Here is a 13971-nt window from a genome sequence, read left to right on the forward strand (position 1 = left end):
TTGAAATCGAGAACAGCAGACTCATCATTTCACTTGTACAGATAAAAAGGAAAAGTGCAAATACTGGAATAAACAGAAAACACTAGAAATGTCAGGTTGGAATCTTAAACTGAAAGATGTCCTCAGTTCTGGTTGATTCAGATGTATACATTTGGTGATTCACTGTAAACATTTAACTGCCATCTCCCTTTAATCGTGTGTTTGGTGCACTGTATAATATGCAGTCACAAACATCTAATATTTTAGAAAGCTATTTACTTTGATCTCGGGGACCTATCTTTGCTCTGTGTCTACAATGATATCTGGTGCTCAAGAAGCTCTCTGTCTTTTGTATGTCAAAGAATAACAGCCTGAAATTGTTCAAGGATGCAACAAGTTTTGGAGATTCAAATGATGTTGATAATCTGCTTGATCTTCATTCCTTGTGCTTTATGATGATACAATTTCCCTTTATGTTGCTGCTTTATAATATATCTGTGTTACATATTTCAAAGTAATGTAGGGAAAGAAAGAGCTTCCATTTAACAGCAGGAGCAATCCACTGCTCTAATTTTTTGAATAATTGCATGGGATCTTTTACATCCACCTGAATAGGTAGCCTCGGGTTCGCACGAAGTGCGCGTGGACCCAGCGAGGCCTCTTAAAAGCTGTTTGTCACGATGCGTGTGCGCTGAAAACCGGCTTTTCCGATCTGACAAGATTTCTCTTGACTGATCCGCCACATCCTCGGGAGAAGGACATTCGCGCGGGAGAGATTGGGCTAATTTCCCAACTCCTGCTCAGCAACTGTCCTTCAAACTTTTACACCTGGTAAAAGCAGGTGCATAGCTTACTTTTACCAGCATAAGAGTTTTAAAACATATTAAAAATTGTTTTAAATTTATTTTTATATTTAAAACCCTGTTTATTTAAGGTAAGTTGATTTTTAACATATTAAAACATTAAAAAAATCCAAAAAATAAATATTATTTTCTAAGACATTTAATTATATTTAATTTCAATTAATTTTAAATATGTGAGATGTTTTATTTATTTATTGTGCTGTGTTTCGGTATTTTAGGGGGTTTTCTCATTGATCGTAATGGGAGCCTGTACAGACACTTCCCATTTTTATCACTGAGAATACTGCATAGTGATTGGTGGTCCAGGCCCGTGTGACTTCAGCTTGTACGCACGTACCTGAAAGGCATCTCCCTGTGCGCGGCGCAGCGAATCTAGGCCTCCGACCGGGATCCTACATTTCTCCGGGACCACCGGGTACTTTCGTAGATTTTTTTCAGGTTGGGGTCGCTGGTATGAAGGAAGCCTCCAACCGCAATTCCACCCCCCCCCCCCCCCCCCTCATTGTCTCACCTGAAAGATGGTATCTCTGACAATGGAGCACTCTCTCAGCCTTGCACTTAAGTATTAAATTCCGTTCAAACGCCAGTTAAATTCCTACTGGCCTCCATAAACCACTTGTTTTGTTCAAGCCAGTTGTTGGAATATTTTTGATTAAAAGTAGTATTGGGCAGAGGCAGAAAGCTTAGAGGTGAAGTCCTTGTTAAAAAATCTAACATTTTCTGCCTCAATGTGTTGATATCTGGATTATTCATGAAGTTTTATTGCAATACATCTGTTAATTCAGTACTAAGTATTTTAGACCCTAACTCAGAATAAACTGAATATTGTTGGATATTATTCACAGAATCTGCTTGAGAAAGATTTGGATTCTAACAATGTGGGTGAGGAACAATAACAGTGTGCAGTCTTTATATTGTACACGAGAACTTTTTTCACCTAGAGGGTGGTGGGGGTTTGGAACTCACTGCCTGAAAGGGTGGTAGAGGCAGAAACCCTCATCACATTTATAAAGTACTTGAATATGCACTTGAAACCTGTAACCTACAAGGCTATGGACCGAGAGCTGGAACGTGGGATTAAGACTGATAGCTTTTTCGGCCAGCACAGACATGATGGGCAGAATGGCCTCTTTGTGCCGTAAATTTCTATGATTCTATGGGAGTCTTATTGTCAGAATCCCTGTTTTAAAAATGAAGTGGTTACAAATAATATATTATTGGTTATATGGTTAACCGGGACCAACCAAAGGCCAGAAAGTGAATAGTCACATTGTAGTATATATAGATCTACAAATATTTGCTTTAGATTTTACTTTGCTAAGAGTTAGTCATCCAAAAATAAGTAAGTATTGGACTGGAGAGGTTCACTTGTACTGGCAAAGTTTGTGAACAACAATAAACTTTCTCCTGTAATAAGCTGAGATTTTTTTTCCCAAAGCTAATGGCGTTATTTTTCTTCCAGTTTATCTCAGGTAATCAGTGAGAGAGTTCAACATCATGGGTGACGATAAGAATGTTGAGGAGAAACTCAGTCTTATCACCAGGAACTTGCAGGTACGGTCTTGTAATGTAAATATCAAACTCATTTGAGTTGACTTAATTCTTCTTTACAGAGTGATGAATGTACAGAATAGATTGCCAGGAAGAATGGTAGAGGCTGAACCACTGAAATCTTTTAAGAATCAGTTGGAAGCTGGAATATGGAAGCAGGACTGAATGGGTTTCCTCACCTTAATGATGAAAAGGGGGATTTAATAATGGGAAATGTGGAAATGGCTGAGACCTTAAACAATTATTTTGCTTCCGTCTTCACAGTGGAAGGCACAAAAACCATGCCAAAAATTGCTGGTCATAGGAACGTGGGAAGGGAGGACCTTGAGATGATCACTATCACTAGGGAGGTAGTGCTGGACAGACTAATGGGACTGAAGGTAGACAAGTCCCCTGCTCCTGATGAAATGCATCCCAGGGTATTAAAAGAGATGGCGGAAGTTATAGCAGATGCATTTGTTATAATCTACCAAAATTCTCTGGACTCTGGGGAGGTACCAGCGGATTGGAGAGCAGCTAATGTAATGCCTCTGTTTAAAAAAGGGGGCAGGCAAAAGGCAGGTAACTATAGGCCGCTTAGTTTAACATCTGTAGTGGGGAAAATGCTTGAAACTATCATTAAGGAAGAAATAGCGGGACATCTGGAAAGGAATAGTGCAATCAAGCAGACGCAGCATGGATTCATGAAGGGGAAATCATGTTTAACTAACTTACTAGAATTATTTGAGGATATAACGAGCATGGTGGATAGAGGTGTACCGATGGATGTGGTGTATTTAGATTTCCAAAAGGCATTCGATAAGGTGCCACGCAAAAGGTTACTGCAGAAGATAAAGGTACGCGGAGTCAGAGGAAATGTATTAGCATGGATAGAGAGTTGGCTGGCGAACAGAAAGCAGAGAGTCGGGATAAATGGGTCCTTTTCCGGTTGGAAATCAGTGGTTAGTGGTGTGCCACAGGGATCGGTACTGGGACCACAACTGTTTACAATATACATAGATGACCTAGAAGAGGGGACAGAGTGTAGTGCAACAAAATTTGCAGATGACACTAAGATTAGTGGGAAAGCGGGTTGTGTAGAGGACTCAGTGAGGCTGCAAGGAGATTTGGATAGGTTAAGCGAATGGGCTAAGGTTTGGCAGATGGAATACAATGTCGGAAAGTGTGAGGTCATCCACCTTGGGGGAAAAAAACAGTAAAAGGGAATATTATTTGAATGGGGAGAAATTACAACATGCTGTGGTGCAGAGGGACCTGGGGGTCCTTGTGCATGAAACTCTTTTGGAGTTTACCTGAAAAACATAAACATTACTCTGTGCCCCCCGACCTGGATGACACACCAGACATTTACAAGGCCCTTTTTTTCCGTTTTTTTTGGGCACTAATATCACTTTTTTTTTCCAGTGCCCCCTATAAAAGGGGAGGGGGACACTAAAAGCACCGGCAATTAAAACAAATTAAACTTTAAAACGTAAAATCAAATTAAAATTTGGTTGCCGGGCGTGATGATGCACTCCAGTCCCTCCAGTGCCCACCTCTCGCGGAAGGCCACGAGCGTACCGCTGGACACCGGAAAGAACACTAGCTCCTTCGAGCCAGAATTGAACCAGCAACCTAAGGATGACTTTGCTGAGTATTCCATTACAGTCCTCCGCTCTACCAACTGAGCTATCGAAGGGAAACAGAATCCCAAAAGGTTAGTTTGCAGGTGCAGCAGGTAATCAGGAAGGCAAATGGAATGTTGGCCTTCATTGCGAAAGGGATGGAGTACAAAAGCAGGGAGGTGTTGCTGCAACTGTATAAGGTATTGGTAAGGCCGCATCTGGAGTACTGCGTGCAGTTTTGGTCACCTTACTTAAGGAAGGATATACTAGCTTTGGAAGGGGTACAGAGACGATTCACTAGGCTGATTCGGGAAATGAGGGGGTTACCTTATGATGATAGATTGAGTAGACTGGGTCTTTACTCGTTGGAGTTCAGAAGGATGAGGGGTGATCTTATAGAAACATTTAAAATCATGAAAGGGATAGACAAGATAGAGGCAGAGAGGTTGTTTCCACTGGTGGGGGAGACTAGAACTAGGGGGCACAGCCTCAAAATACGGAGGAGCCAATTTAAAAGCGAGTTGAGAAAGAATTTCTTCTCCCAGAGGGTTGTGAATCTGTGGAATTCTCTGCCCAAGGAAGCAGTTGAGGCTAGCTCATTGAATGTTTTCAAGTCAAAGATAGATAGATTTTTAAGCAATAAGGGAATTAAGGGTTACGGGGAGAGGGCGGGTAAGTGGAGCTGAGTCCACGGCCAGATCAGCCATGATCTTATTGAATGCCGGAGCAGACTCGAGGGGCTAGATGGCCTACTCCTGTTCCTAATTCTTATGTTCTTATGTTCTGTGAATACAAATCTGTTGTAAATTTTCACACTACTGGCTATTATATAAACTGTATACCACATTGTATGGTCACTAAGAAAATAGACTGAAAAAGTGTAACATGATTATAAATAAACTACCTTAATGAACGATGCTCAAATCATAATGTTGGGGAAAAGCAAGAATTAGAATAAAAGGAAAACAATCTGTATATTGGAGTCCGCGGATAATTGATTACCTTTTACAGACCAATCATTTCACTGAAAAGCAAACATTTTCTTGTCTGTATGTTGAGCTTTCAAGCTTTAGCCATTTCATATTTTCTATGCGGCAGAAAAAAAATCATTTATAAAAAGAGGTTTTTATGCTCAATCTACATAGATATTTGAACAAAACAAACTTTTCTTGCATTTTTTGCAGGAGGTCCTGGGTGAGGATAAGATGCGTTTAATTTTGGAGGAACGAGACCTGAATATTTACTGGGGAACAGCTACCACCGGAAAGCCTCATGTAGCCTACTTTGTGCCAATGTCGAAGATTGCTGACTTTCTAAAAGCTGGATCTGAGGTGAGGATGGTTTTCATACATTAGGTGGCATAACAGCAAGATGCAATCTAAGACAACTAACAAGATAAGATGCCTTGCTAATTTAACACTCATGGTATTGCAAGCGCAGAAGGATTTGCACTACAATCCTACAGACAAATCACAGATTTTTCATAACCTAATGTACCTTTTAGCACCCCTTATTTGGCAAGTGCTGGTCAATTCTTTGTTTCAGCTGCTGCATACAGGTGGGGAAAGCACCACAGGATTCTGCTCTTTGGGGAGAAGATACACAAATAGAAACATAGAAAATAGGTGCAGGAGTAGGCCATTCGGCCCTTCTAGCCTGCACCGCCATTCAATGAGTTCATGGCTGAACATGCAACTTCAGTATCCCATTCCTGCTTTCTCGCCATACTCCTTGATCCCCCTAGTAGTAAGGACTTCATCTAACTCCTTTTTGAATATATTTAGTGAATTGGCCTCAACAACTTTCTGTGGTAGAGAATACCACAGGTTCACCACTCTCTGGGTGAAGAAGTTTCTCCTCATCTCGGTCCTAAATGGCTTACCCCTTATCCCTAGACTGTGACCCCTGGTTCTGGACTTCCCCAACATTGGGTTGTAGTGTGGGAGGTTCTACTGCAGATATTCTGTACAGTTCTTGTGTACCTAATATAAAAACATACAAAGCCCATGTCACTGCTTCAGTCAATCTTGTAGAAAACTGGCTGCACAAATGTGATATTCATTAATGATTCTCATTATTATCATCATCATAGGCAGTCCCTCGAAATTGTGGAAGACTTCCACTCTAAAAGTGAGTTCTTAGGTGACTGAACAGTCCAATACGGGAATTACAGTCTCTGTCACAGGTGGGACAGACAGTCGTTGAAGGAAAGGATGGGTGGGGAGTCTGGTTTGCCGCATGCTCCTTCCGCTGCCTGCGCTTGATTTCTGCATGCACTTGGCAATGAGACTCGAGGTGCTCAGCGCCCTCCCGGATGCTCTTCCTCCACTTAGGGCGGTCTTTGCCCAGGGATTCCCAGGTGTCGGTGGGGATGTTGCACTTTGTCAAGAAGGCTTTGAGAGTGTTCTTGAAACGTTTCCTCTGCCCACCTGGGGCTCGCTTGCCGTGTAGGAGTTCCGAGTAGAGCGCTTGCTTTGGGAGTCTCGTGTCGGGCTTGCTGGTCGAGTGTGGTCAGTGCTTCGATGCTGGGGATGTTGGTCTGATCGAGGACACTAACGTTGGTGCGTCTGTCCTCATGGGATTTGCAAGATCTTGCGGAGATGTCGTTGGTGGTATTTTCACTATACTATATCATGATGCACAATGAGTTTTCATATATATTTTTAATGGGGAAAATCTGCCCAGGATCTGTTCAGGAGGTTGGTAGCCTGGTCTTAATGTCTCCAATGATGTTGTTTGTAATTGGTCAATAGGTGAATATGAAAAATCAGTTCAGAAAAACCTCTTTCACCACTATTGAGAAAATCCTAGCCTGCACCTAATGTTTGTGCTCAGTGACGCACTTAAGATCAAGAACTCAGTGATGCAACAACTTGCATTCATACAATGCCTTTAATGTAGTAAAACGTTCCAAGGCATTTCACAAAAGCACAAATAGACAAAAATTGACACCAAGGTGAACTAAAAGCTTGATCAAAACGGTACATTTTAAGGAGTGTCTTAAAGGAGAAGAGTGAGATACAGAGGTTTCGGGAGGGAACTCCGGAGCTTGGGGCTTAGACAGCTGAAGACACGGTCGTCTATGATTGGGTGATAGAAGTTGGGGTTGCACAAGGGACAAGGGTTGCAGAATTGGAGAAATGCAGAGTTCTTGGAGAGTTGTAAGGCTGGAGGGGGTTGCATAGATAGGGAGGAGCGAAGCCATGGAGGGATTTGAACACGAGGATAAAACTATTAATTTTGAGGCTTTGGGGGACAGGGAACCAATGTAGGACATTGAGCACAGGATGATGGGTGAACTTGCCTGGGTGCAAGTTGGGATATGGGCAGCAGAGTTTTGGATGAGCTTAAGTTTATAGAGGGTGGAAGATGGAAGGTCTGTCAGGGGAGCATTGGAATAGTCGAGTCTGGAGATAACAAAAGTATGAAGCTCAGCTCAAGGTTGAATAGTACACTGAGGTGGTGAACAGACTGGTTCAACCTCAGAAATTAGCCAGCAAAGGAGATGGAATTGGTGGTTATGGAACAGAGTTTATGGCAGGGACTGAAAATGGTGGCTTCGGTCTTCTCAATGTTTACTTGGAGGAAGTTTCTGTTCATCCAAAACTGGATGTGGGACAAGCAACCTGACACCACGGAGGCAGTGTCGAGAGAGGCGGTGGTGAAGTAGAGCAGGAAATATTACCACTCTGCTTTCTGCAACATTGTGCTGCACCTCACTTTCTGTGTGAATATTTTATAAGGGGGCCACGTAATCAATTCCCAGACATAATGGAAGTTGTGTTGTAAAATTATTCATCCAAATAATTATTTTTAAATTTATCTTTTCCCTTCCACAACAGGTAACTATTTTGTTTGCTGATTTGCACGCTTATTTGGACAACATGAAAGCTCCCTGGGAACTGCTCGAGCTGAGGACACAGTACTATGAACATGTCATAAAAGCAATGCTAGAAAGTATAGGTGTACCAATAGAAAAACTCCGATTTGTGAAGGGAACTGATTTTCAGCTAAGCAGGTAAGAATTAAATATTGAGCCTGTATTAATATAATCTGAGGGATGGTAGGACGGAAATGCTTTTGCTGTCTTTAATGGGTTAGCGGTCTTTATTCCGTTTTGATTGTAAGGAGTTCTCCAACATCAGAATGTTTGTGTGTATGTTTTCAGGGAATACACTTTGGATGTTTACAAGTTATCCTCTGTGGTGACTCAGCATGATGCCAAAAAGGCTGGCGCGGAAGTAGTTAAACAAGTGGACCATCCACTCCTCAGTGGTCTCCTGTATCCTGGATTACAGGTAGGAAAGACTGGGAATAGAATAATTTAAGGGAAACCATTTTCTATATAATCTATCCATTATCAATATATTGACAGAGATTACAAGTTATTAAATGTAAAGGTTAAGACATAAGCTAGTGTCAGCTTTGGCTCAGTGGGTAGCACACTCACCTCTGAGTCAGAAGGTTGTGGGTTCAAATCCCACTCCAGGGACTTGATCACATGAATCTAGGCTGACACTCCAGTGCACTGCTGAGGGAATGCTGCACTTTCGGATCGGTTAAATCAGGTTGACGTAAAAGATCCCATGGCACTATTTTGAAGAAGATCCCTCAATTAATATAACTTAATAACGTTTCTGTCTTTTGCACTTGATTCATTTGTATTCTTATCAACTAGCAACTATCCATAGTGTGTTTAAAACCATGGTGCTGTTGTAATAATTCTGAGACTGCTTTTCATACTTGTGATGAACTTAATGGGCAAGAGATGTACCTTTTCTTTTTGTACTGAAAGTTACAATATCAACATTGACAGAAAACTTAAGCTGATTTTTTTTCTCCTTTCATTCCTGAGGTTTAAGGCATGTTTTTAAAATCATTTTCTACTCTTTCAGGCCTTGGACGAAGAATATTTGAAGGTCGATGCACAGTTTGGTGGAATTGATCAGCGGAAAATATTCACCTTTGCAGAAAAGGTAAATTTTATTATCTTCTAAAATTGACAATTACTTAATCAGATTAGGGAGTCAAAACAATGAATTTAAATATTAGGCTGGAATGTTTGGATCAAGAGTTGTGTCCCAGAATTTAGCTGGCATTTAAAAAATTTGTACTCATAGAAACAAAGGCCCCAAGTTTCCACATGATTGTCTCCTGATTTTTAGGAGCAACTGGTGGAGAACGGAGTATCTTAGAAATTGGAATTCTCCACATTTAAGTTTTCTGCAGTTCTAGTCAGGTAGAACAGTTTCACTTTTGAACAGAATTTTTTTTTCAAAAGGGGGCGTGTCCGGCCACTGACGCCTGATTTTAAAGTTTCCACAGTGAAAACGTACTCCAAACTAACTTAGAATAGAGCAAGTGAAGATTTTTGTAGACTTGAAAAAACCTTGTCTACACATTAAAAAATCAGGCGCAGGTTACAAATTAGGCGTCGGGAACGAGGTGGGGGGGGGGGGGGGGAGGAGGGAAGTCATTAAATTCTACAATAAATGCTTAGTTATACTTATACAAATATTATACAAATAAATCCAACCGGAATAAAAATTTATAAGCAAAGAAAAGATTAAATAAACCACGTTCCTACCTGTGTGAAAGTGCTTCAGGCAGCGGTTTGCCGTCGGGACCGACCGACGGCAGGGGGAGAAAGCTGCAAGAAGCCTCAGTGCTGATCATGGAAGGGCAATGTGGTTTTATTAAAAAATGTTAAAAATTGAACAGCTACAAAGAATTTGAATAGTCTCAAACAAGTGCATGTGTCCTGTTTATCACAGTCTATCTTTAATTACAGAATGCACTCCCTCACCCTCACACACAGAAATATCAAGAAAATTAAAATGCAAGCCTTTGCAAGGGTTCAATAAACAAATTTTCACTTTTCCTGCAGCACTTTTTAAAATGGCCAAGTGCCAATGTTTACTTCACACTGCGCGTGCGCGAACGCTCCAACGCGCACGCACAGGGTTGCCGGCACGAAAAAAACTCATTTAAATTGTACCCGCCCCCTCCTACTTACAAAATCGGCGCGAGTGGTAGGCTCCGCCCCCTGGGCGCCGCGCCAGGCAGACATCGAGCTGCAAAGCGCTCGAGAATAGCGTTTTTTTTCGGCGCGAAAAACGGGTGCCCAGCTCGGAGGGGCGCCTGTTTTGCCGCGTGTGGAAACTTGGGGCCATAGAAAATAGGTGCGGGAGTAGGCCATTCGGCCCTTCGAGCCTGCACCACCATCCAATAAGATCATGGCCGATCATTCCCTCAGTACCCCTTTCCTTGCTTTCTCTTCATACCCCTTAGCCGTAAGGGCCATATCTAACTCCCTCTTGAATATATCCAATGAACTAGCATCAACAACTCTCTGCGGTAGGGAATTCCACTGGTTAACAACTCTGAGTGAAGAAGTTTCTCCTCATCTCAGCGATAAATGGCCTACCCCTTATCCTAAGACTGTGTCCCTGGTTCTGGACTTCCCCAACATCGGGAACAATCTACCCGCATCTAACCTGTCCCGTCCCGTCAGAATCCTGTATGTTTCTATGAGATCCCCTCTCATCCTTCTAAACTCCAATGTATAAAGGCCCAGTTGATCCAGTCTCTCCTCATATGTCAGTCCAGCCATCCCAGGAATCAATCTGGTGAACCTTCACTGCACTCCCTCAATAGCAAGAACATCCTTCCTCAGATTAGGAGACCAAAACTGAACACACTATTCCAGGTGAAGCCTCACCAAGGCCCTGTATAACTGCAGTAAGACCTCCCTGCTCTTATACTCAAATCCCCTAGCTATGAAGGCCAACATACCATTTGCCTTCTTTACTGCCTGCTGTACCTGTATGCCAACTTTCAATGACTGATGAACCATGACACCCAGGTCTTGTTGCACCTCCCCTTTTCTTAATCTGCCACCATTCAGATAATATTCTGTCTTTGCGTTTTTTCCCCCAAAGTGGATAACCTCACATTTATCCACATTATACTGCATCTGCATCTGACTCGGGATCAGTTCCTATGGACTGGAGGGTAGCTAATGTAACACCACTTTTTAAAAAGGGAGGGAGAGAGAAAACGGGTAATTATAGACTGGTTAGCCTGACATCAGAGGTGGGGAATATGGCGCATTTGGAAAGCAGTGATAGGATCGGTCCAAGTCAGCATGGATTTATAAAGGGGAAATCATGCTTGACAAATATTCTGGAATTTTTTGAGGATGTAACTAGTAGAGTGGACAAGAGAGAACCAGTGGATGTGGTATATTTGGACTTTCAAAGGCTTTTGACAAGGTCCCGCACAAGAGATTGGTGTGCAAAATCAAAGCACATGGTATTGGGGGTAATATACTGACGTGGATAGAGAACTGGTTGGCAGACAGGAAGCAGAAAGTCGGGATAAACGGGTCCTTTTCAGAATGGCAGGCAGTGACTAGTGGACTGCCGCAGGACTCAGTGCTGGGACCCCAGCTCTTTACAATATATATTCATGATTTAGATGAAGGAATTGAGTGTAATATCGCCCAAGTTTGCAGATTCCTAACAAAATTTATGTATGAGGCTTTTCAACCAGGGTAGCATTTCAAGATAGAATTTAGACTGCAGTAGATCTTAAGCAGACTTCATTGGGGAATTTTTGTGACTGGGCACTGAGTTTCCTTATGAAAGATGGGACATTTTGAAGAACTGTATGTGTTACGAATGGAGGCTTTCTAGTTTAGTAATTTAAAAAATGTGTTTTATTGGGCTGTAATCTTGTTCCTCTCGCCAGACATAACATTCCATTTTATAAATAGCAGGCTTGGAGCTGTCTACGTGGGTCATTTTCCACATAGTTCTTTCCCCATCAAATATATGCCTTTTTGGAAAAGTGCCCTTGATCTTGTGCTGTATTCATTTTGGTAAAGAATACGGAATTCCATTGAGCTGCTGTCAAACTAAAGGTATTTTATTTTATCAGCTCCACTGATTCAGATGCCACTGCTTTCTCTGCATCGAGGAAGAAAAGAATCATAGTGCAGCAAGAATTTGGTTTGCTGTGAAGCCAACTTGTTGATTGGATATGATGTTGTGATTGAGATGTAACAGCTTCTCATTCTCTACAATTTATATGAGATTTAAGATTATTGGGAGAAGATTGGCAGGGCTGCAGTTATTAATCCTTATTTTGATCCATTTTGTTGATAGACACAGTATTAGTAGAAGTTGATAATGTAATTTATAATGACATATTCATATGCCATTCACTTAAATGTCTTGGCAGAGTTTTAATGCAACTCTTTAGATTAATAAAGTTTTTGTTTCTTTGATGCTAAAACATCTTGCACTGTTTGTGGGACATTGGCAACAACCAGTCTGCTTTAACATTCATCACAATAGTCACTGGTCTTCAATAGTAATCCGTTGTGTGAAGCACTGTCAGACATTTTGATAAGGCACCGTAAAAGCAAAATACTGTGGGTGCTGGAAATCTGAAATAAAAACAGTAAAGGCTGGAAATACTCAGCAGATCTGTGGAGAGAGAAACAGAGTTGACGTTTCAGGTTGATGACCCTTCGTCAGAACTGGAAAAAGTTAGAGATGTAACAGATTTTTAAGCGAGTGCAGGGGCAGGGAAAATGGGAAGGGGGTAAACAAAAGGGAAGGTCTGTGATAGGATGGAAGGCAAAAAAGATTAAATGACAAAAGGGATGATGGTGCGAGGCGAGAAAAGATGGTCATGGGACAAGTAAAGAAACAAAAGTAGGAGCAGTGATAGCACGACACATGCCTTTAAAGTCTGATCTTTTTTAAACCCTCCACCCGTTCTTGTTTGTCCCCCTAGCTGTTCAACTCCTGAACTGGCTCTTTGTAGTTGTAAAATGTAAAAATCTTGAACTATTATGCAAATGTATTTGTAATTTGTAAAATGTAACTTTAATGGTTCTTTGTATTTATTCAGTACCTTCCAGCTCTTGGGTATGCCAAGCGTATTCACTTAATGAACCCAATGGTCCCAGGTCTGACTGGAGGGAAAATGAGCTCCTCTGAAGAGGTATTACTTGCTGAAGACTTTCATTTCATATTGTATTGAACAGTTTTACAGATATTGTTATGGTCCAGAGAGGTGAGCAACTGTATAGTAAAAGCTAATAGATATGTATTCATCACAACTAGCTTGTGTCTGCTGAAAAAATATATTTGTAAGTATCGAACAAAGTCTGGCAACCAGAAATATGAAAGAAATTCATGATTCAAATTCCTGAAATATTTTGCACTCTTGGCTTTTCAGAAGTGTTGACATCAAAGTACTTCATCCCTTAAGGCTCTTTAGATACCTCCTTATTAAGACATCTTGAGTCAATCCAAGGTTAGCAGATTTCTGAATCGAAGGGATCTGTTATACAGGGTTATCTCCCAACTATTGGCAGATATTTTTATATCTATGTACTCTGTCATGATCCATCTACTTGTGTATAATTAAATTAAGATACTGTAATTATAGTGTCACTGGAGTTGCTAAGTGTATTACCAATGTGCTATAGAAAGGATTGCACTATGAACAAGAAGTCTTAACATGCCAATATGCTTCTTGTGTGGTACTCTGACAATGTCCCCTCTAATTGCTCCTACCACCACCACCAGTAACTGACCTGTAATCACTAGTGCTTCAGCCTACAGCTCAAAATGCACTCTTCAAACACAACCAACGTTTGGAAGCACCAAATCTGTACTCTATTATTGAGAATTTGTGACAGCTTAAGTGGACGTTGTTTGGAAATTTCAGCCACCCACCATCGCGTTTCACTGAAATCCTAGTTGTCTTTTGGAGCATGTTATAATATTATGCAAAGGTGTGGCAGAACACCTGTGATTTATTTTTTCCTTCATGCTATTGTATGGGTCAACACTCAGAGCAAATACAATGTATAGAATGGCTATGGGAGAGTAACGTTATAACATACTCAAAGGGTTCAGTTAGCACAAACCATAAGAGTGAAGCTGCAGTCACCT

At 41.3% G+C, this 13971-nt stretch overlaps 1 protein-coding gene and 1 non-coding gene across 3 annotated transcripts in view; one reads left to right on the forward strand and one right to left on the reverse strand.

The window, feature by feature from the left end:
* yars1 (tyrosyl-tRNA synthetase 1) overlaps window positions 1-13971 on the forward strand; it is a 45382-nt gene that overhangs the window by 4245 nt on the left and 27166 nt on the right. For both annotated transcript variants that reach the window (XM_070899078.1, XM_070899079.1), the window contains exons 2-7: window positions 2305-2396; window positions 5182-5328; window positions 7840-8015; window positions 8166-8295; window positions 8893-8973; window positions 12920-13012. In XM_070899078.1, the coding sequence (XP_070755179.1) occupies window positions 2340-2396; window positions 5182-5328; window positions 7840-8015; window positions 8166-8295; window positions 8893-8973; window positions 12920-13012 (684 nt within the window). In that variant the 5' untranslated portion in view covers window positions 2305-2339. The remainder of the gene's footprint in view (window positions 1-2304; window positions 2397-5181; window positions 5329-7839; window positions 8016-8165; window positions 8296-8892; window positions 8974-12919; window positions 13013-13971) is intronic.
* trnay-gua (transfer RNA tyrosine (anticodon GUA)) lies at window positions 3980-4071 on the reverse strand. The gene is given in 2 exon segments: window positions 3980-4015; window positions 4035-4071. It is a non-coding gene; the product is annotated as a tRNA-Tyr (tRNA).

The sequence above is a fragment of the Pristiophorus japonicus genome, chromosome 14, assembly GCF_044704955.1.
Source record: "Pristiophorus japonicus isolate sPriJap1 chromosome 14, sPriJap1.hap1, whole genome shotgun sequence".
NCBI lineage: Eukaryota > Metazoa > Chordata > Chondrichthyes > Pristiophoridae > Pristiophorus > Pristiophorus japonicus.